This window comes from Gymnodraco acuticeps, unplaced genomic scaffold (genome assembly GCF_902827175.1).
Source record: "Gymnodraco acuticeps unplaced genomic scaffold, fGymAcu1.1, whole genome shotgun sequence".
In the NCBI taxonomy this organism is placed as follows: Eukaryota; Metazoa; Chordata; class Actinopteri; order Perciformes; family Bathydraconidae; genus Gymnodraco; species Gymnodraco acuticeps.
This window is the reverse complement of record NW_022992205.1, coordinates 869,763-891,615: the sequence shown is the minus strand read 5'-3', so window position 1 is coordinate 891,615 and position 21,853 is coordinate 869,763. Positions and strand designations below refer to the sequence as shown.

At 41.8% G+C, this 21,853-nt stretch overlaps 1 protein-coding gene across 1 annotated transcript in view; it reads right to left on the bottom strand.

Annotated features, from left to right (window-relative positions):
• The window catches only part of arhgef10la (Rho guanine nucleotide exchange factor (GEF) 10-like a), a 175,065-nt gene that overhangs the window by 79,763 nt on the left and 73,449 nt on the right, over window positions 1-21,853 (bottom strand). The window contains 1 exon segment of the mRNA XM_034205647.1: window positions 8,787-8,887. Within this exon segment, the coding sequence (XP_034061538.1) occupies window positions 8,787-8,887 (101 nt within the window).

Below are 21,853 nucleotides of genomic sequence, written 5' to 3'. Positions count from 1 at the left end.
TCTAAAACCACCGCTCAAATTGCTACAAATTGCAGGTAATATTACTTTACTTGGGTATTTCCAATTATTTCTTACTTTGTACTTTAATCGACTACAATTTAGAGGCACATATTTGACTTCCTTCTGCACCATATTTTTTTAAAACCATACTGACTTTATTGAAATTTGAATGAATGAGTGAAGCTTAATAAAACAAAAATATAATCAACAACAAACTAATGCTTTGCTAATAATTTGATGCTAATACGTTAATGTCTGTATGTCTGTATTGACTAAAATACATTTGTAAATAAATACTGTTTTTGAACCGAATTGAACTTGAATAATTAAGCCACTATTAATATTGTTTAAGAGTGTTTATACACTGTGGTATTACTACTACTACCACCACCACCAAAACATCATTATACAAATGGTAGCGAGTTCCACTGTACTGCAGTTTATTTCTCTACTGTATACAGTCTTTGTTAATAATGGTTAAGATTCCACAACCTTAAGGTTAAGGTCAGCTCTGTGTACTCATTCTGTATAATAACTAGCAACATCATGTGTGAAGTTGTATGGTCGGAATACTAAGGAGGGAGATTTAGTTTCTGAGTCTCTTTATTCCAATCATGCTTTTGTTTCAAGTCTTTTGCTGATGAAGATTCATTTGCAGAGCATGGCGCTCTATCAACCCCAGTGACACAAAGGGCAGAGATATAGACTAATTAAATACAGCAGTGCAATTGATACATCTCATGGATCAATGAGAGTGTGGGATCTGTTAATTAAATCCGTGATAATGTTTACTCATCATAAACATTTCCCATGTTTGAGCACAGCGAGATAGGCAGCAGAGATTATCGCAGATTCATTTTCAGGCTGAGGGAAAATCCCTCCAGCACACACTGAGTGAATGCTGCTCTTGTGTTCTGTTAAATGTTTATATTTAGAGTGTTATCAAAGGGAATCTTACCAGCGTCTTTGTTGACGGGATATACTTTAATAGCACAAAACAAAAAGATAACAGCTACACTTTAGGTATGGCTAATGCAATTTGAACAGATGAAAAGAAATCAGAAGCAAAGCAATCTGAATCCGCGGGCAGAGGAAGGAGAAGTACTCAGATATTGTACTTAAGTAAAAGTACCACAGTGTAGGACTACTCTGTTCCAAGTACAAGTCTTGCATTCAAAATGTGCCTCAAGTAAAAGTACAAAAGTATTAGCATCAAAATAGAGAAAGTACTGAAAATCAAAGTGGTCGTTGTGCGTATTGGCCCATTTCTGAATAATAAATGTACACATATACATATGTGTTGATTATAATGATTGATCATTAAAGTGGTAAAGGTGCAGCTAGTTTTAATGACTTTGTATGCTGCTTGTGAATTTACTCCAGGTGTAACTAAATTACATTACATTACATTGCATTTAGCTGACGCTTTTATCCAAAGCGACTTACAATAAGTACATTCGACCAGGAAGACACAACCTTGAAGAAAACAGAATCATATAAGTACATCAGGTTTCATAGAGCCAAACATTTCAAGTGCTACTCAACTGGCTTTAGGTAAGCCAGTCCTTTATTAGTATAAAAGTGCTTTGTTAATAGTTCTATCGCTCGAAGTGGAGTCGAACGAGATGAGTTTTCAGTCTGCGCCGGAAGATGTGTAAGTTATCTGCTGTCCTGATGTCAATGGGGAGCTCATTCCACCATCTTGGAGCCAGGATAGCAAACCCACATAAATACCTTATTTCTAGTCTAATAAAAGTCTTATTTAGTCTTCTTTCAAATATCAAATCAAAACTCACACTTTCAGAACTGCTGTAAGTATTGTTGTGTTTTATACATCTAAAATGTGTAGTGTTGATGTTTTTTATATGCGTTTTAACATATTAAGTGTATAAATAAAATGTATTATTATTATTAAAGTGTTGATTATATTTCACATTATCAATCAAAATCTGCAGAGTAACTAAAGGTATTAAATAAATGAAGGGGAGTAAGAGAACACTATTCACCTCTCAGTTGTATCGGGGGTATAAGTACAAAGTAGCACAACATTTAAATACTTAAGTAAAGACAAGTATCTCAAAATGGTACTGTACTTGAGTAAATCTATTTAGTTACTCTACACCTCTCTCCATGGCCTGATAAAAGTGCTCACAGTCTCTTTTTAAAAGGTCCACGCAGCGGGGGGGGGGGGGGGGGGGGGGGTTGCATCCTCCCCCTCACTTGTCTCCGGTGCGGCATACATTCGCATGACACAGGTTATCACACGGTGGATTAAGAAGGCGTGTCGGAGTGTGTGCAAGAACCTCCGAGCTGCACTCCACTCATCTATTGATCCGTGTGCAGGGGGAAAAAGCGAGAGACCGGCACACTTAGCAGTGTAACCACAGGCAACAGCCCCCTGCCTGCCCTCTGTTCCCTGCAGTGGGACTGATTGCTTGTCTCAATCATCCTTCCCGACCGCCCCCACCTCTCCATCTTCCAACACACACACATAAACACTTAGGCCCACACAACCTCATCAGCCCCCTCTCCTTTGCCCACATTCATTCCGTTGCTTCTGTCTCAGCGGCAATCTCTCATGATTTGACGGCCTCTTGTTCTTCTTGTGAGGGCCATCAAAGTCTGCCGCCTTAACCCTGTGTGAAAGGGCCGAGGCTGCATGGTAGGAAGCAATTAATTGTGCGCAGAGAAAAGGCCATTAATTAGGAAATGCTTCTGGCTATTTCACCAAGACTCTTCAGAAACCGTCGGGCTACTAGGAGGAGCATAAAAGATGCAACGGCACACCGGGTTATTAATGAGCCCCGGGGCTTTTGGCGAAGCACCACGTGGGGTAATTCTCACTTTCTATTTTCAGGGCCTCGTAACAACACCACATGCACTCACAAAGTGGCAAATGCTCTTTGCAGGCTAGGTAGTCATTTTATAGCATCTAAAGCCACTTGAATTGTGCCAAAATACATTGATCTCCAGTCTTTTTCAAAAACCACTACCATCCTAGGTACAGGTGCAAATGGGTTCCGAGAAAACTGATAGCATTAACACGTGGTTGCTAATGCGCTATACACTGATAGTACTTTAATACAGCATGCAAGTATGTCACTAAAAGCCACTGATATTCACACATGTTGCACAGGGATGGCTATTAACTACAGCAGTGGAATATTGCTGCATTTCCTCTAAATGGAGGTATAACAGAATCAAAAGTGGTGTGAAGATGGGTCTGGGTAAATTGGTTTTGTGATGTCTAATCACTCACTAAATCATGCATGAGAACATTAGCTATTTGCGGTGTCCGCCATTTGGGGACATTTTGGGGAGCAAGGCACCCATTTCAAACTAAACAAGACCGCGGTTGGGTGCGTTTGAAATGCGGATTCAATTGTAGGTCTCCCTGAGCACAGGGCAGGCCTGCCTCCGCCTGCACTGACGGGGGAGCATTGATGACAGCACGCCATCCGTGAAATTAAATCAACAACTCTCTTATTGTAATTACCTTTGGTTAAATGGGAAGGCAAAGTGTGGGTGTTATACAATTAACATGTAATTGTCATCCTGACCAGGTTGGTGGCATTCTTGTTCCCAAAGGGACTCAATGAAATGCATCACCCCGCCCTCATCTCCGCCATTTGCTTTAAGATATATGATACGATGAGTAACAGCATGTCACATTGCATGTGTAGTCATGAGTAAAGGGTAATGTGTAATCTATGCTGCAGCTTATTAATTGGAATTATTTTCAAATTACTCCTTCAAAAGCACCATTGAGTTATTACCAGGGTTTTGTCTGAACCGGGTAACACGGGCACAGCGCCCTCTTACTTTCGGCTTAAATGTTAAGTTAAGTAATACCAGAAAACAATATTTCTGTTCGTCAAAAACTGTATAATTACTAAAGAATTATGAAAATTGTGTTGAATAGACCGTCAGACGGCATGGGCAGCTTTGTTTTTACGGAGCTCCGAGTAAAGAGGGGATCGATATCCGGTCGGTCTGCCGGTGGACGATTGGCAGGCAACAGGTTTACTTTACACTTAAACTGTTTTCACTTTTCAGTAGAGGAAGTAAAGAAACCGTAACTCGGGATTTATTTGTTGCTATACTTGGCTCAGCAGCTTTAAGACATCAAGAAACTATGATTTTGTTTAACATTAAGGCATGTTAATGTGTCTCAGGATAAACAAAAAATACAAAAATGAACCTGAAACTTAGCCTTTTATTTCCTCCTAACAAAAAGTATTTAAGCAATAATGCTGGTCATATGTATAACTTATACACACAGAATATCAAAACAATTCCAAACATTGTGTCTTTTCCATTTAATATCATTACTGTTTATGCAGTAATTCATGCCAATGCCTGCTTAGAATAGGTCCCCCTGTGACTCGAGAGAATGAGGAGCTATACAAAGATAAATCATTTGTTTTATAAGTCGTAAGAGAATATGTTGTCACTCAGTTTGAATAACCAATGTGCTATCTTTGGGTTAATGACCTTGCTCTTGTAAGTTTATCATGATAAACATTTCCATTAACCTCAGTTTGTGAGGTCACATGAGGGGGATAGAATAAACTGTGTGGACTATAAATATGTATAGAAATTAATGTGAGCCATGCGAGAGAAAGGTAACCCCTAGATTCCTCCGGCTCCGTCTACGCCACGGTTTTGGTCCGACCTCTTCCAGCGTCATAACCCACCGGGCGCGTTTCAGAAGCGGAGCGTCTTGCCTGCCGGCTCGCAGTTTTTGTTGATTTGGGCATATTTCCTGGACAGACTACTTTGTACAGAACAAAGTTATTAATAATTGTAATATTCCAGTTATAAACGACATGAATCAAAGATGTGTTGCTGTATTTTAGTGGTAAAAAAATGCATTCATCATCATAATTATTGTAAACCGGAGGAGAACGCTGGCATTTCTCCTCCTACTTGAAAGACTACGGAGGGATAGGGTCTGCAAAATGAGTTTGTTTTGGGGATTGACTGGATGCTTTGACCGGTCCACTTCCTGCCCGGCGCTATACAACACCTCGCGTCGCGTCGAGACGCTTCTGTGACGCTTCTGAGCCGTAACGCGGCACGTCTGGTGGAATAGCACCCATTGGCTAGAGTGGCTGTGATCGCTGTGAATGCCACAGCGCAGCCGTAACACGTCCGTAACACGTCCGTAACGCATCCGTAACGCGGCGCAGACGGACCCGGTGGAATCTAGGGTGTGTGAAAGGGCTTGAAGAGAAGAGCCTTTGAAAACATTAAAAAAAAAAATTAACTACTTTTGTTTTTCTTAATTATATATTTAGTATTCATTGCTGTTCCAAATGCCTTCCAATCTGTACTGTCTCTCTACATGTATGACAGCAGGGATTTTAAAACTGCATTGATACAATATGGGATGGGTGTTACGAGTTACTACATTGCTTCGGGAAGCAAAAAGGAAAGAAAATGATTGAAACAACAAAACCAGGATCTGTTTAGCAAAGCAACTGTCAAGGTGTGAAGGACACACAGCGTGCATTTAAAATGCACACTGTCAATCATTTGAACGAGAGATGAGTGAATCAATATCTTTGTAAGACATTTCTTCTGGTAGAAATATCAAGTCTTCATTGTTTGCCTTGAGCTGAGAAATTATTTAATTGTTTGATGTCTTGACTGCAGCGGGGGTTTCTCTGTAATGTATCCTCTTCTCACTTTTTATTTATCTTACTTCAACTCCCTAAGCTCCTCTTATTTCCCTCTAATTCTCATTTTATTTATTGTACTTGCTTAGGCTTTTTATGTTTTTGCACCTTGAATCCTGTTCTCCTCACACTTAGCCGCATGTTATGTTGGTGATGGAGTATATTCAAAGCTAACTTTACTGCTGTTCTCATGGTAACTTGCTCTCGAGGGCAGATTTGGCGACAGGCCTAAAACCTTAGAAATGTAGATGTGTCAATTTCCTCTGATCAGTCCAGTGATTTTATTTTTCTTCGTCTAAATAGTGCAAACATTTCATGGCTAGCTTAACATAGAGAGGTCTGCAACAGGCACTTGAGGCTACAAGGTAGCAGGTTTGATTGCAAATCAGATAAAGCTGGATTGGTGCTGACAGTAGCATTTCAGAGACAATCAATATGTGTGATATTTACATTTTGAAAGCATTATATTGCTTGTCTTCAGGGGTGAAGGGTGTGTTTTACGAGTATAAGATCAATCCATGTTTATTTGTTGTTGTCCATTCCCAGTGAATGCCACATAAATTCAGTTTATTCAATTAGTCTAAGCAAGAGGAGTGACATATTTGAATGCTCCTCAAGTCATACAGTCATATTGATGTTTCTTGAGGACTTCATCAGCAGACAAACTATTTTAAACCGTGCAATTCAGCATTAATATCGTATTTATATTAATACACCACTGTATACACACTGTAATATACAAGTTATATATTACACTGATACTTAAACTTCTTATGTTTATATAAATATTCATTCCATGTCTTACTTTAAAATCTTGTGTTTAGATACATTTTTGTATTCTATTTTATTTAATATTTATCTGATATTTTACTTCCTACGTATGAATATTGCATTTTTTTTTAATTGTATCTTTTATTAACATTTTCTAACTTTAACTTCTTATTAATATAAATATTTGTATTCCATTGTATTTAATTGAAAACAAATTATTTAACTTTTCATGTTGATATAAATATGTTGTATTATATTGTCTTTTTCTTAATTTGACATGATTTACTTCAATTCTTAAGTTTATATAAATATATTTATGTTATCTTTTAATTGCAATTTCCTACTCTAACTTCTTATGTTTCTATACATTGTTAAGAATAGTTTTTCCCCATATTCTATTCTAATATTATTCTGATTCTGATTTAAAAACATTATTACAGCATGGGGCTCCACATCCATATAAGAGCTATGTATATACTGTAGCAGGACTGTGCTTTGAATAACACCCAGGTCCACTCGGCAGCTATATGGGAGGAGAGCAGCATGCTATATCTCTGCCACTGTCCTCATCAGTAGGCCTGTTGTGTTGCAGATAAAGGTGTGAGCAACATGGAGAGGCTGGCGATGCTTCACTGCAGCCGCAGCATCCTCTGTGCTCGGCCTGATGTTTTTGATGCCACAACCATACTCTACCGGAGACTCTACAGATGTAGTGTATGCTTCATGCACCTCTATACAGTACACCCACTATGAAAGGTAAGCCAGTGGGTTGTTTTTTTTGTTTTTCTTGTTCAAGGATGGAGAATCTCAAGAAGCAGGGGAGGCAAATTCTCAGGATTCCTTTCTTTTGGAAAGCAAAAAACACTTCAGGCTCCCTCTTATCCTTCATCCAACATGGGGTTCATTGATACTCTGAAGGATATGCTTGAGTGTCAAAAAGATAGACATATTTTCCTACACTCATCTTCGTCAAACATTTAATTGAGTGTCGTAAACCTCCAATGACTTCCTTTGAAACCTTGGATTTGTATGTGCTGATGCTTCAAGCGATGGCCTCTAGGATCCAAGAGGCCACAACAATATAATTGGAGTTACACTCAAGCACAGTACTAAGAGACGTACCGCATGCACAACAGAGCCAGAATAAAGTGTGTGTGACAAGGAAGAGCGCTCAAGGCGACACGGAGAGAAGGAAAGGCTGGGGAAGAGGAGACTGGGGGGGTGAGTGGGTTGAATATGCGTGCCATCATGGCCAAATAAGCAGATTAATGTGCTCGGTAGTCCAATCACTGAATTTGCCACTGGATGACAGCACGCATTGATTAACCCCAGAAAGGAAAATGTCCCTTAGTGTGGTCAGACAGCATAGTAGACTTAAGGCTGGGCAGAGAAGAGCAAGGGTTGGAGGAAAGATGTTAGGAAGATTTAAAAAAGAACTGTGCTGCTCCCTGCTGGGCAGGGTGTGGCCATTATTTTTCTTCATGGATATTGACCACTGCTGAGACTACACAATAAACGAGATATCAAAAATAAGAGCCTTACAAATTGGTAGTACAGAATTTAAAGGGGCCCTACTATTCTAATATTCAGGTTGATATTTGTATTTTTCTGCCTCTACAGTGACATGTATAGATGTGCAAAAATAACTTTGTATTTCTTATACTGCCTGTGGTGCAGCACCTCCAGAGCCCAGTGAGCTCTGATTGGTTAGATGTCTGGCTCTGTTGTGATTGGTCAACGGCTTGGAGATGTCCCACCCCTAAGCCTATCATGTACAATGTGTTAGAGCGCTTGCCAATGGCAGCCGGAGTGTTATGCAGTGATGTCATTATGTTACAGAAGTAAACAAAGGAAGCCGGTGGAGACATTTCAGGCAGGGGGGGGAGTGTGTGGGAGAGAAACTCCCTCTGGAGGGAACTTTGGGGTTTGAGCCTTTGCAGACCATTTACATGCACAAAAACCTTTATAACACACTACAGGAAAGGGAAAATCCCACAAACCATAAGAGGGCCCCTTTAAATTGGATTCTAAAGCTTTTTTCCAATACTTGGGAACAGAGGTTATTAATTCAACATTGTTTAAAAAGTTTGCCTCTTTCCTCAGCACATCAACTCCAAATGACCCAGTTGAGAGACTCGAATGTTCTCTGATTATATAAGTCGTAACACCAACTGTGCTCTCAGCCAATAGAGAGTGAGGCAAACACTGATGGTAGGTCTGAGCCTCTGACTTAAAACATTGTCATTTCATTTCATTCCATTACATCATGTTGTTTATATAGAAATGGCATGGTAATCCTTTTTCTGTGTGAGTGTGTGTTTTGTGTTTGCTTACGTTGTGCAATCTTGGCCAAGTGGAGACGGTTGACCCAGGAGATCTTACTAAGGGGGTTTGGAGTATTGAGGACCACCATGAAACTGACAGGACGCCCTGACCTGGAAGAGAGCACAAAAACACACAGATTTATTGATATTACATTGGAAATGTTTGTCACAAAGTCATCGGGGAACAACACAGAGTATAAACATTTCTGCTGGTTTAGTTTGACGCCGGATTTCATTTCAGCATTTGATCAGGTCAAACAGTCTCTGATGTTGAGGCTCAGGAATGATCCCGGTGTTTACTAGGATTTGACATCAATATAGAGGGGCAACCACTGCATGGTATTGTGAACTCCTGCATGGTATTGACAGTAAAGCTGAACCTTGAACCAAAAATGTCCTCTACAGGAAAATAAAATATGTTCAGGGGCCTCATTTATAACGCCGTGCGTAGGATTCACGTGGGAAGGTTGCTTACGTAGTAGAAATCCAAAAAATAGGTACAGAAATTTCCCGACATTTTCCGATTCACCAAACATTGCGTACAGCACTTCCTACGCCGGTTTCCCTTTATAAATCACAACCGACTCGAAATGCAGCGCAGTTTTTGCGGGCTTCACGTAACGCCCATATTTGCCTATAAATAGTCAAAGAAACGCACATTCATTCATTCATTCTGACTGACTGCATGAAGAAGATCGCAGGAAATGACGACAGAACAGCTAAAAAAGACATCTCACACCGTGTCAGATTCTGGTTATTTTGGGGAGGTCGAGATAAATCATATTGTTTGGTGGATGCAGTTTGAACAGAGTAGCAGCATGGAGGTCGGATCGTCACCAAAATAAATAAATAAGTGGTCCGAAAAAGGTTCATGACAAAAAAAATACACATAGCCTTCCTCAGGCAGTGTGTTTGTACGGGGGACAGGAGACACCCCCTTGATGAGAGACTGTAAGAAGTGATCGGGGAATCCCTCCGGAGTGGAGTCATGACGACTGGATCTGAATTATGTTTTCGTATTTGGTGGTTTGTGTTCCAGCTGTCGATCAGCTGTGCGCAGCGTCTCCACTGCAGCAACTCTATATCCACCAGTTAAAGGAAATACAACTAATGTGTTGTGTTATATTAGCTGTACAATTTACCACATATGGTGTTCTTAGTTTCCATACCTCCTGTGTTTTATGAGAGACTTATCAAGTCTTAGCAAACGGCATAAAACATGATTAAACATGGTAGTATAAAACCATGCTCGTACAACCTATAGAAATGCAAAACAGCATCATTTATGAGAAAACATTTCATAACATTAACACAACATATTCGAGGTGGTTTTAAATAACATATCCGTATTTATTTATTTCTCCAAGTTACGTTTTTGTGTGCACTGAGGAGTCTCAAACAGGCGTTTGTTTAATCATCTCAAACAGACGGATTAATCATCAATCCTGCAAAGTGCCAGTTCGGGGTGTCGGACATCGATTTCCTGGGGCACCGCGTCACCAAGGGCGGTGCGACACCTCTGCCAGCGAAGGTGGAGGCTGTTGTGGCGTTTCCTCGCCCGCTCACAGCCCGGTCGCTCCGTGAGTTTCTGGGGATGGTGACTTTCTACCACCGTTTCATCGCCCGGGCCGCACACATCATGCGGCCGCTGTATGAAGCGTTGAAAGGCAATACCCCCGTCCAGGAGATCGACTGGACAGCAGAGGCGGACGGCGCTTTTGCTGAGGTCAAGACCGCGTTGGCTCAGGCGGCTTTGCTGGCACACCCATCATCTACGGCTCCCATCTCCATCACCACGGACGCGTCAGACTACACGGTCGGCGCAGTGCACGAGCAGTGGGTGGAGGGCGCTTGGCAGCCGCTCGCCTTTTTCAGCCGCCAGCTGACGCCTAGAGAACGCAAATACAGCGCCTTTGACCGGGAGCTCCTCGGACTTTATTTGGCCGTGCGGCACTTCCGTTTCATGCTGGAAGGCCGTGAATTTACGGCGTTTGTCGACCACAAGCCGCTCACCTTCGCCATGTCAAAAGTGGCGGAGCCTTGGTCGGCACGTCAGCAGCGGCAGCTGTCCTACATATCGGAGTTCACTACGGACATTAAGCACGTGGCTGGCAAGTCGAACCTAGTTGCTGATTGCCTCTCCAGGGTCGTCATCGGTGCCGTCCAGTTGGGCCTGGACTATACTCGCATGGCGGCAGACCAGGTCACAGATCCCGGCGTCCAGGCCCTGAAGGGGGAGAGCGCGGGGCTGCGCTTGGAGGACGTGGTGTTCGGCGACGCGGGCATTACTCTCCTGTGTGACGTCTCTACGGGCCTGGCGCGGCCTGTCGTCCCTGCCAGCTGGAGGTGTCCTGTGTTCGAGGCTGTGCACGGCCTGTCACACCCCGGCGTTAAACCTTCGGTGCGTTTGGTAGCGGCGAAGTTCGTTTGGCAAGGACTGAAAAGGGACGTGAGGACTTGGGCCAGGGAGTGCGTGGCTTGTCAACGCGCTAAGGTGCACCGCCACACGAAGGCCCCGTTGGAGCATTTCCTGGTGCCTGAGAGGAGGTTTGATCACGTCAACATTGACCTGGTTGGTCCGTTGCCTTCCTCTCAGGGGTTTTCCTACCTCCTCACCATGGTGGACAGAACGACCCGTTGGCCGGAGGCGGTTCCGCTCGTTTCGACATCAGCCGCAGACGTTTCCCGGGCCTTCATTGCAACGTGGGTGTGTCGTTTTGGCACCCCGTCAGACATTTCCTCAGACAGGGGCTCTCAGTTCACGTCCGAGCTCTGGAACACTGTGGCAGGCGGTTTGGGGGTTAAGCTGCACAGGACTACCGCTTACCACCCTCAGGCTAACGGCCTCTGCGAGCGCTTTCATCGCTCCATGAAGGCGGCCCTCAAGGCCGGCCTTACGGACGGTAACTGGGTCGACAAGCTGCCCTGGGTGATGCTGGGCCTGAGGACCGCACCTAAGGAAGATATGCAGTGTTCTACAGCGGAGATGGTCTACGGTCAGCCGCTGAGAGTTCCGGGGGATTTCCTCCCAAATGCATCGGCTCCCTGGTCGGCGTCGGCCCAGCGGGCTTTCCTGCGTGACGCCGCTGAGGCCTTTGCTCCGATCCCTACTACTCAGCACGGTACTCAGGTGTCCCAGGTTCCCGCAGAGCTCCGCTCGGCGGAGCACGTGTTCATCCGGCACAATGCGCACAGAGGCCCCCTGCAGCCCCCTTATGATGGGCCTTTCCGGGTCTTGGAGCACGGGGACAAGCACCTGGTGGTCGACCTGGGTGGCAAGGCCGAGCACGTCTCGCTGGACCGGGTGAAGGCTGCTCACCTGGACTTGGACCAGCCTGTGGTGCTGGCTCGACCTCCGCGACGGGGCCGCCCCCCGGCCTCGTCCCCTGTCACGGATTTAAGACCTGTTGTTCCGGTCCCTCCCCTTCCGGGGGCCGCACAGGCGGGAGTCACTTTTCCGACTCCCGTGCTCAGGAGTCGTGGGGGTCGGCGTGTCGTTCCTCCCCGCCATGCTGATTTTGTTTATGTGTGAATTAAGGGGGGGCTTGTGTGGTGACACGTTATTGGACATAATTCACCTTGCTTATTGTGTTGCCACACGGACCCTTTAGTGGGGAACACCTGTAGCTTTAGCTGCCATTCCTGCTAGCTCATCAGGCAGAGCAGTGCATGTGTTAACCTCTCTGAAAGTAATGGATAATAAAGATTGGAACTCCATTCTTAATACACCGCCTCCGACTCTCTTTTCACGGCACTACAACTGATACATTTTCCGAATTATGTTGTGCTGAATTGAAATTTCAAAAGGACAAAAATATTTAAATAAAAGTCAGTCAAGTCGTTATTCGCCATCTGAGGCAACACAATGATTTAGTCTATCGCCTTTGCGTTTGCAGCATTACGAACTGGATGTCTTTAGCCAAATTCCCGGGAAAAATCTCAACTTTCGCTTACTTGGAAGTGAGATCATAACACACAAGCCATTATCATTATTGCAATTGGTGTTGCTATAGTGAACAACATTTTATAATTCAATTCCAGGAACTTTAAAAGAAAGAATGTGAATAACTAACCAGAACACATTAATTGGTAGCCACATCATAACATGAAGCCACGCCCTAAAGCAAACGCTGCTTATTCATTTATTTTACTCTTGTATTTGTTCTTAAATGTCTTTTGCTTTTAATCTGTAAAGCACTTTGAATCGCCACGTGCTGAAAAGTGCTATATAAATAAAATTGCCTTGCCTTGCCTTGCATTAAAGGGACGATAACTTACTAAATGAACAATATGGTGCATTAAAACAAGCATTTGAGACAATTACCACGTTAATGAAATGTTGTCTGAGTGAACAAAATCAAGTTAGAAGTTAGACTTCTATACTTTTTGCTAAGAGTTGAGTCACCCCCTGCAAACCATTTGAAAAAAAGTACATTTTAGATACATACTGTATAGCAGGGGTCGGCAACAGGAGGACCGCGGTCCGGATCCGGACCCAGACGCCGACCTATACGGACCCGAAGCTATAATCAATACATTAATAGGGGATTTTTCTGCGCCTCCCGCTTTTTTAACGCTGATTTAGGTGACTTGTGTAATTCGTGGAGAACCGAACAGTTTTCGTTTTGGGGGTGGGGGGGGGGGGGGGGGGAGTCCGTCCGTCAGTCCGACTGATGGACAACTTCTCACTTCAAAAAAGAAGAAGAAATCTAGACCGCAAAAATAATTAAACAAGTGAGTACCTGTTTTTCCTGGCCAAGGACAGGTTCCTTGAACACAACACGAGCGTAACGTGTCTTCACGTGGTATATGTCTCGTCTGAAAGGAGTGCTGACAGAGAGCACCGGAACGCCGCTCCAGCCTTTCAAATATTGCAATACCCATAAGGAGCCGTACACATGCCGCAGTGTTTGCGTGGCTGCAGGGGCGGACTGGCCATCTGTAGAATCTGGAGAACCACAGAACGGCCGATCGTCAAGGGCCGTTGACGGCCGGCACTTTAAAAAAAAAAAGGTTTAACGTCATCATTTAAATTGCGCTGACGGCCGACAGAGGGCGACAGCGGCCGCTAATGCAGTTGTGTGGTTCTTATCTTTCAAATAATCACACACGAAGAAGAATAAAGACCGGCCACACGAAGAGAAGGGATTAGACGCCGCGGCAGACAGGGAGAATAAAAAACATGGATAAAAATCAAAGAAAACGAAAATAAAAAGGTGGGGCCGAGAAGGCGAGAGAACAAAAGGTGAAGTCACTCGCAGGTGAAGCATATTAATGTCGCAAATTGACTGACCTTTTTGGCAGCAGCGCTGCTACAAGCACTGCAGCAGCAGCTTAGAACAAGTGTAAGATGATGAAGAGAATGATGAGGGCGCGAGTTCAGATATACAGCCAGCCTCCTGCGTTCATGATGAGGGGCAGAGTTGAGCTGCTGGAAGAACCAGCTCAACTGGAACATACAAGTGCAGGGCAAGAGCAAGAGGTGGGTGAGAATTATCCCTTGAACTCAGTGGCGCTTTCTCCTGGAGGCCAAGGGAAGTCAGGCTTCCCCTGTTTTTTTGGATTGTAGTTATAATTTTAATAAATAAATAAAAACACTGTGTTTAGTTTCGGTAATTATTCTGCCGGCCCGTCTCTCCCCCATTCTCATTGAGTATTTTACAAAGAGTGAAACAGCGCCCCTCTAGATGTTATGGTGAAACAGTAGATTGCACTCTCTGTTGCGAGAGGAGGCCAGCCAAAATTGGCTTCCCTTGGTGAAAAAAAATTGAGGGATTGACCAATCAGATGAGGCTTACGTCATGCCTCACAATCCAATCAAATCGCATCAACTTCAGTTCGTATTGTAACTGTCATCACTGCCCTTAAAAAGTAGCAAGCAACTGAAGCAAGTGCAATTATGGAGGGTGGAGATTTGGAGTATTTCATCAAAAATAATTTTACTAAACTTCCGCTACAGTAGTGTTAATTTCGTCAGCTATTTTTTTATTTAGTTTTAGTCTTAGTCCTGTGTTAAATTTCCTTTTTAGTTTTAGTCATATTTAATCACCTTCATCCTGTTTTTATTTAGTCAAGTTTTAGTCGACTAAAAGTCTGAGCATTTTAGTCATATTTTAGTCAAACAAAACTAATTATTTTAGTCTACTTTTTGAATCGGACGTAAAACTTTAAATAATAAACAGCGGATTTCTAACATTTGACATTTCATGTGGCCGGACTGGGTCAGTTTCCAGGGCTGAATTTTAGTCCCAGTCCGCCCCTGCGTGGCTGTGTCTTTAGTTGTAAGCACAGTGGCGATCTGTTGTTATTAGCATCTGGTTAGCTAGCTATGCTAACGAATTTAAAGAGCTTTTCTACAACCAGGTGGAAGAGAACTCTCTCCTGAGAGGCTCAAATAACCTCAGCTCAGTGAGGTTAAGGCACACCTTGATATGATCGTTATAGTTATTAATGAGACTAAATGAAAAACAGGTATAAAATACTATATGACAGTAACAAAAAAGTTGTTAAAAATAACAAGAATAGAGTTTAAAATGGGAGTGATTTGTAAAATATCCAAAAAGAAAAATATGCTTACAGTTCTGTTTCATATGGGTGTTGAGAGATGTATCCATAGATCTCTTAATGTTGCTCTCAAAGTGTACCAGATTGATGCTTTTAACTTCAATATTTAAAAATAAATCTTCCCGGGGGAGCATGCCCCCGGACCCCCCTAGAGGAGGTTAGGTCCCCCCCCCCCCCACTTAAATCATGTTCACATGGATAGGAAACTAAATACATTTGCAAACATCTTGTGTCCAATCTTTCTGTTTTGGCGGTCACGCCACACCGTGCACATGCATGCATACGTGAGTCATGGTGAGATATCTGGATTAAGAGGTTGCTTTTTCTTTGCACAGCATGACAGAAAGGCCAAATGAATGGGCTGTGATTTTAGTTTTTTTAAGCAGAGGTTGAGTTCAATAATTTGTACGACCCTCGGAGGATGTTGTAAAAATGTAAAGGAAAAAGGTTCCCCACCCCTGCTGTAAATAATAATAAAAACCCTTGATTTATAACTTAACATTTCTGTCTCCTATTGATCTGAGTATATTATAAAGAATAGCAGTTAATTGAAGCATTATAGCACAGGCCTTTGTCAGATGGTATATTACGCTGTATTTTTTCTGCTTCGAATAGATCTCTCTTTTTTCACCATACCTGTGTTTGCATCACTGTAACCAATGAGCACCTGCATGTGTATGAGAATGGCCCTGACTCCATGTCAGCCCAGATTTACAAACTCCTGGCAGGACAAGCTCAAGCTCAAGCTCAATTCTCGCACTGAACAGAACAAAGTGAGTGAGGGACTGCAATATAAGAGGGAAAGAAAGAGAAACTTTAAAACTGTTCAATTGTTATGATGTAAAGACTGATATTGTTCTATAATCGGCTGAAACTGTTAAGTCATGATGTGAAACGGTTAACAAAGAAAAAGGGAAACTCAAGCTGCTGCTACACTTTATTTTATTTATCTAAAATTAAGCACTTTTAAGATGCACATATTTTCAAAAGCTATTTTATTTATTTTCTCTATTTTATTTGTAAATGCAGCCCGAGAGGAACATTACACATATCCACAGTATTTACTGTATATCTGTATAGTTCAATGTTAATTGACAATAAATATTGTTGTTTTTGAATTGTACTTTCTTTATTTGATTGGCAGTCAGTTGTTGATTACATGCAGACGTTGATAAAGCTACAGGCTACTTCAATATATATCACACTAATTCATGAAGCAAGTTAGACATTTTGAAGCTCCGGACCTTTGCATGGGGAGATTTTCTCTAACTGGACCTCGTTGAATTTTAGTTGAAGACCCCTGCTGTATAGCAAGGTCCCATTTTCTGAAGAAAGACATTGAATAAATTGCTTGTCAATACCGGCAGACGCCTTAATGTCAACTAATGTTGGAACTCAATGTGTAGTGCACCATCATGCTAGTTGACTTAACCCAGTTAACTCAATGGACTACGTTTTTTTTAAAATTGGTTTTCACCAGTGTTCAACTGAAGTTGAGTTTGACAAAAAAAACTACGAGAAACGAGTCCTTCTCACAGCAGCGTTCAAACAGCCCTTTACTGCCGATTCAGATCACGCCAAAGGAAAAACAAATGCATCAGCATCTATTTGCAGTTATTCGTGAGTAGCACAAGAGTAAAACGTAGGATGTCAAAGTTAACAGAAGTTGTTTTATGTGAGTCAACAGTTGTTGCAGAGGTTTTAACATGAACAAATCAGATGAGTGGAGTGTTTGCACCAAAGGAGCCTTGTGCTAATCTTTGCTTTAGGCTACAGTAGTGGCTCAAGGCTAAGTTAGTTGTTACTATGCTATCCAAACGCATCAACATCTGGTTGAGTTTAATTGTTGGTAATTGGGGCAAAAGGTTGTATGAAATACAGAATATTTTCAGTTATGCTGCTTGTATGTTGATCTTTTATTTAATGTTCATCAAGAGTCCAACAAGAGCAATGATGTATTAGATAATGAAGTATATCCTTGAATTATTACAGTACAAAAATCATAACAATTTTCTATCCGAGTTGCTTCGTCCAATAATTGAATTATGCCAAATCACCTCCTTAAACGTTATTGATGTGGAACAATTGTTAATATTGCACAATGGAAATATCAATAAAACAGAGTGGATAACCTGTAAGCAATTACAAATGTGCAGGCTGTTTAAAAAGAGGATTGTGCAGATATTTAAGCCTCCATTGCCAAAAAAGGAAATAGCAGAGGGACATTATACAGGTGGAGCTTCAGATTCAAAAGACATGATTGCAACATGCATTGTTTTCTCTATCCATGTAACAACAAGCAGAAATGACCTCAGTAAGAAACAAACCGACGCCTATGCATTAAATTGAAACTATTTAGCAAATAAATGTTTTTATCTTCTGTCCTTCATTTTAAAACATCTCGTCCTACTTTCTTCTGAACATCAGGTTGACTATACTACAGGGTTTAATATCACAAAAACATGGGAAGTGCTATACAAACCAGAAAGAGTCAGAGAAACAGGGCACCAACAAGAAAAATACAGTTTTCATTTCATGGCAAAACAATTTTTTTTTCCTGTGTGAACAGCTGCTTGCCTGTTGGTAAGCTTCACAGAGGTTCGGTCTAGTAATCTAAGGCTTGTTGATTTCCGCCTGCAACATCCAGGGCAGGTTGGGACGACCACACCTCCACATAGCCGCGAGAAGTAGGGGTGCTCCCCCTAGAATATGGAGAATCACAGAACGGCCGGTCGGTTCGCTCACGGCCGGCACCGCCCTTAATGTGTTTTGTAAACGGCATCATTGAAGGTGCGCTGACAGGCGACAGAGGTCCACCGTGTCCCCGCAGCGAGGCTACCCCTCAGCAGCACCCCCCCGTTGACAATTCACGAGCACCCCCCGCCCCCGTTGACAATTTACTGCACCCCCTAAGTAAAATAACTTCCCGCGGCTATGCACCTCCAGGACACAGTAAATCGCTGCACCCGCTGGGAATAGGCATGACCGGTACAGGCTGTGATAGGTAATGGCTTTTTGGTGCAAATTCAAGCTCAAACACAGTAGGAGTCCATATCTTACAGAAGATCTGCTCTGCTACTGTGTCTGAGAGAGACTGTATCTCTCTATGCAGTTATGATGCAAGATTACAGGTCAGAATATAATGAATTATTTCAAATGTAATGAAACACCCCCTTTAGGCTGTTTATTTATGATTATGCTAACTACAAATGGAATCTCTGTATTAAACAAATGTGACTTTGGCCTTTTAGATACATAAAAAAAACTCATGTCAATCTGTGGACACTTGTTATTATCTTTTGTGTTATGTTCAACAGTTTTCCTGGCCTTTCTAGAAAAGGCAATTTCATTCTGAATAAGCCTGTTACCTGGTTAAATAAAAGAGAAAAGGGCATGAATACCAAACGTACAAATTGACAGAGTACAAGTGTATTATACGCCACAGAGGAGGTTTGAGACGTTGTTTGAGACGTGTTCTTGAAACTGGGAATCGGTTTTGGAAATCATTGTGAAAGCAATGAATTCATTCTTTGCAAAAGAGAAAGTTACATGTTTTTCAGAAGGCGCCTTTCAAGCCTGAAGGGGGGAGCATTTGATGTTCAGAACATAGATTGTGTTTACATAGACATGAATAACTTGTGTATAATTGTGTTTTCCCAGTTTCCTGTTTATGTTAAAAACACATCCTGTTTTCAGAAACTGGAATAAGCCCTTTGCCTGTTTATTGAAGAAACCGGAATATGCCATTTAGAGGAATCGGGGTACTGTTGCATGTTTACCATAAAATGAGGGTTTAGCCACGTGGTTCAACAGGAAAAAAACAATGGAGCGACAAAGAAATTGAGTTTTGTCTTACCTAATTGAAAAGATGTGCAGCGTTATCAATTAGCTACTTTCAGTAATAGCTTAGTACGTAGAGTGTCTAACCAAAAAGGTTACCATGACAATGTTATCCTAAGCTCTTTGGGCGATCGCAACGGAGAATAAATTAGTTGTTAAGTTCTCAAGAGTTAGTAAAATTGACATTTTATTGATGGCATTGTGAATGCACAGAGAAACCGTGACGAGATCCTGAGGCCCATTGTTGTGCCATTCATCCACGACCATCACCTCATGTTGCAGCATGATAATGCACGGCCCCATGTTGCAAGGATCTGTACACAATTCCTGGAGGCTGAAAACATCCCAGTTCTTGCATGGCCAGCATACTCACCGGACATGTCACCCATTGAGCATGTTTGGGATGCTCTGGATCGGCGTATACGACAGCGTGTTCCAGTTCCTGCCAATATCCAGCAACTTCGCACAGCCATTGAAGAGCAGTGGACCAACATTCCACAGGCCACAATCAACAACCTGTTCAACTCTATGTGAAGGAGATGTGTTGCACTGCGTGAGGCAAGTGGTGGTCACACCAGATACTGACTGGTTTTCGGACCCCCCCAATAAAGCAAAACTGCACGTTTCAGAGTGGCCTTTTATTGTGGCCAGCCTAAGGCACACCTGTGCAATAATCATGCTGTCTAATCAGCATCTTGATATGCCACACCTGTGAGGTGGGATGGATTATCTCGGCAAAGGAGAAGTGCTCACTATCACAGATTTTTTCAGATTTGTGAACAATATTTGAGAGAAATTGTTATTTTGTGTATATAGAAAATGTTTTAGATCTTTGAGTTCATCTCATGAAAAATGGGAGCAAAAACAAAAGTGTTGCATTTATATTTTTGTTCAGTGTATTATTGATAATGTCTTCTTTGTTTTCTTTATTTATCGCTGCAGAAAGGTTCAAAAAGTTCCCTGTACATCGAACCATGTCTGTCCTCTGTTCCACATGTCTTCAGTCAGTTCTGGACCCCATGACTCGGACACTAGTTCTACCAAGGCTCATTAGAGGTAAGCAGTGGTAGGAGAGTGGAGTTATCTTTGTATTTAGGCTGCAAAATTACAAATCGCTTAAAAAATGGTTCAGATAAGAGGCACCATGTGTTACGCAGGTGTGGCGCTGATATAGTTTATATAATATGCGGCTGAACTTTAAAATTAAATTATTTCCGGTGCAGAGACAAACACTCGAGGTGGATGTATAAAGTACATACTGGTGTTAATAAAATATAGCGTATATCCCTCAATTTATCGACAATAAGAATGACAATACATACTTCCGGGTGTAAAGTAATATATCTATCATACTGTAGATCCTACGGATCCACTGGAGGTAGATTCTGAAAGTAAAATATACACTTCTCACTAGAAATGTAATCATAAAGCATTATTTTGGCCAAACTATCCTACAATTTAGGATTTTCCACTGAAAAAAGTGTTGGATTCAATATTCAAAGGTTTTATCATCATATGCTCAGCAGCTAGTGTAGAAATGTCAATGAAATTCTTCTGACCTGAGCTCCTCCAATGCAACATATATAATAAAATACAAAATAAAAAGTAGTACAAAAAGTGTATATACATGTAATATAATATAATATTATATTTACAAGAACAGAATATGAAATTAAATAATGTAAATTTAGAAAAAAATTAAATACGGTGTATTAAGTGGATAATAGACCCAATCACAGTGAAAGTTCAAAACTAAATTTGATAAATGTTTCTTGTTCATCTCACAGTGCACATATTTAAGTAATCATAACACAAAGCTAAAAGTTAATCTGTTTTTCCTTTCTCTTTTCAAGAGTGCTTCAGAGGATGGCTGAATTCACAAAACGTGGAGAAGACCGAGAGGGAGAAGTACATTTCACAAAAAATACAGGACCTTGTGAAAAACGGAAAGAAACAATTGAATGCTTACAAATATGAAGTAATGGGTGTTTTGAAAATGTTTTCAAATGTATGTTAATGTTCATTGTGTGTTATAAATTATTGTCCTGCTTCTAATCATTTGATGTATGAGTATTTATTTACAGACATTCTATACATTCTGGTACCTTTCTGGTAAGGTAGGTGCTCTGATCTGAAATGATAGATGTTCATTGAGCTACTGCAATTGGGTGAGAGTGTTTCATCATCATATATGACCAGCTTAACCATCAAGTAATCCCAGTTAAAGTTCTACTCAAGATCCAGTCTGACCAGCTAATGGTGACCAGCTAGAAGAACACTGTGACCACCAGTTTTTACCAGCTATCCCGACCAGCTAATGGTAACCAGCTTGACCACTGTGACCAAACCAGCTATCCTGGACAGCTAGACCACTGTGACCACCAGCTAAACCAGCTATCCCGACCAGCTAACCAGCTAGACCAGTGGTTCTCAACTGGTGGGTCGCGGACCCGTTTCGAGTGGGTCGCGGATGTGTGAGTGAAGAAAAAAAAATTGGAATTTTTTGGGGGGGGAAAAGTCAAACTTTTATTTTGAAGGCCTGATTTTCTAACGCTGTGCATGCAGTCGGCGTTGGAGACCATAAACGGTTTTGAAAACTTCTGTCACATAGTGATCATCTTCTCAATAAAATATCTTTGCTGATGTTTTTTCGAGTCTTCTGGCCAATCAGAA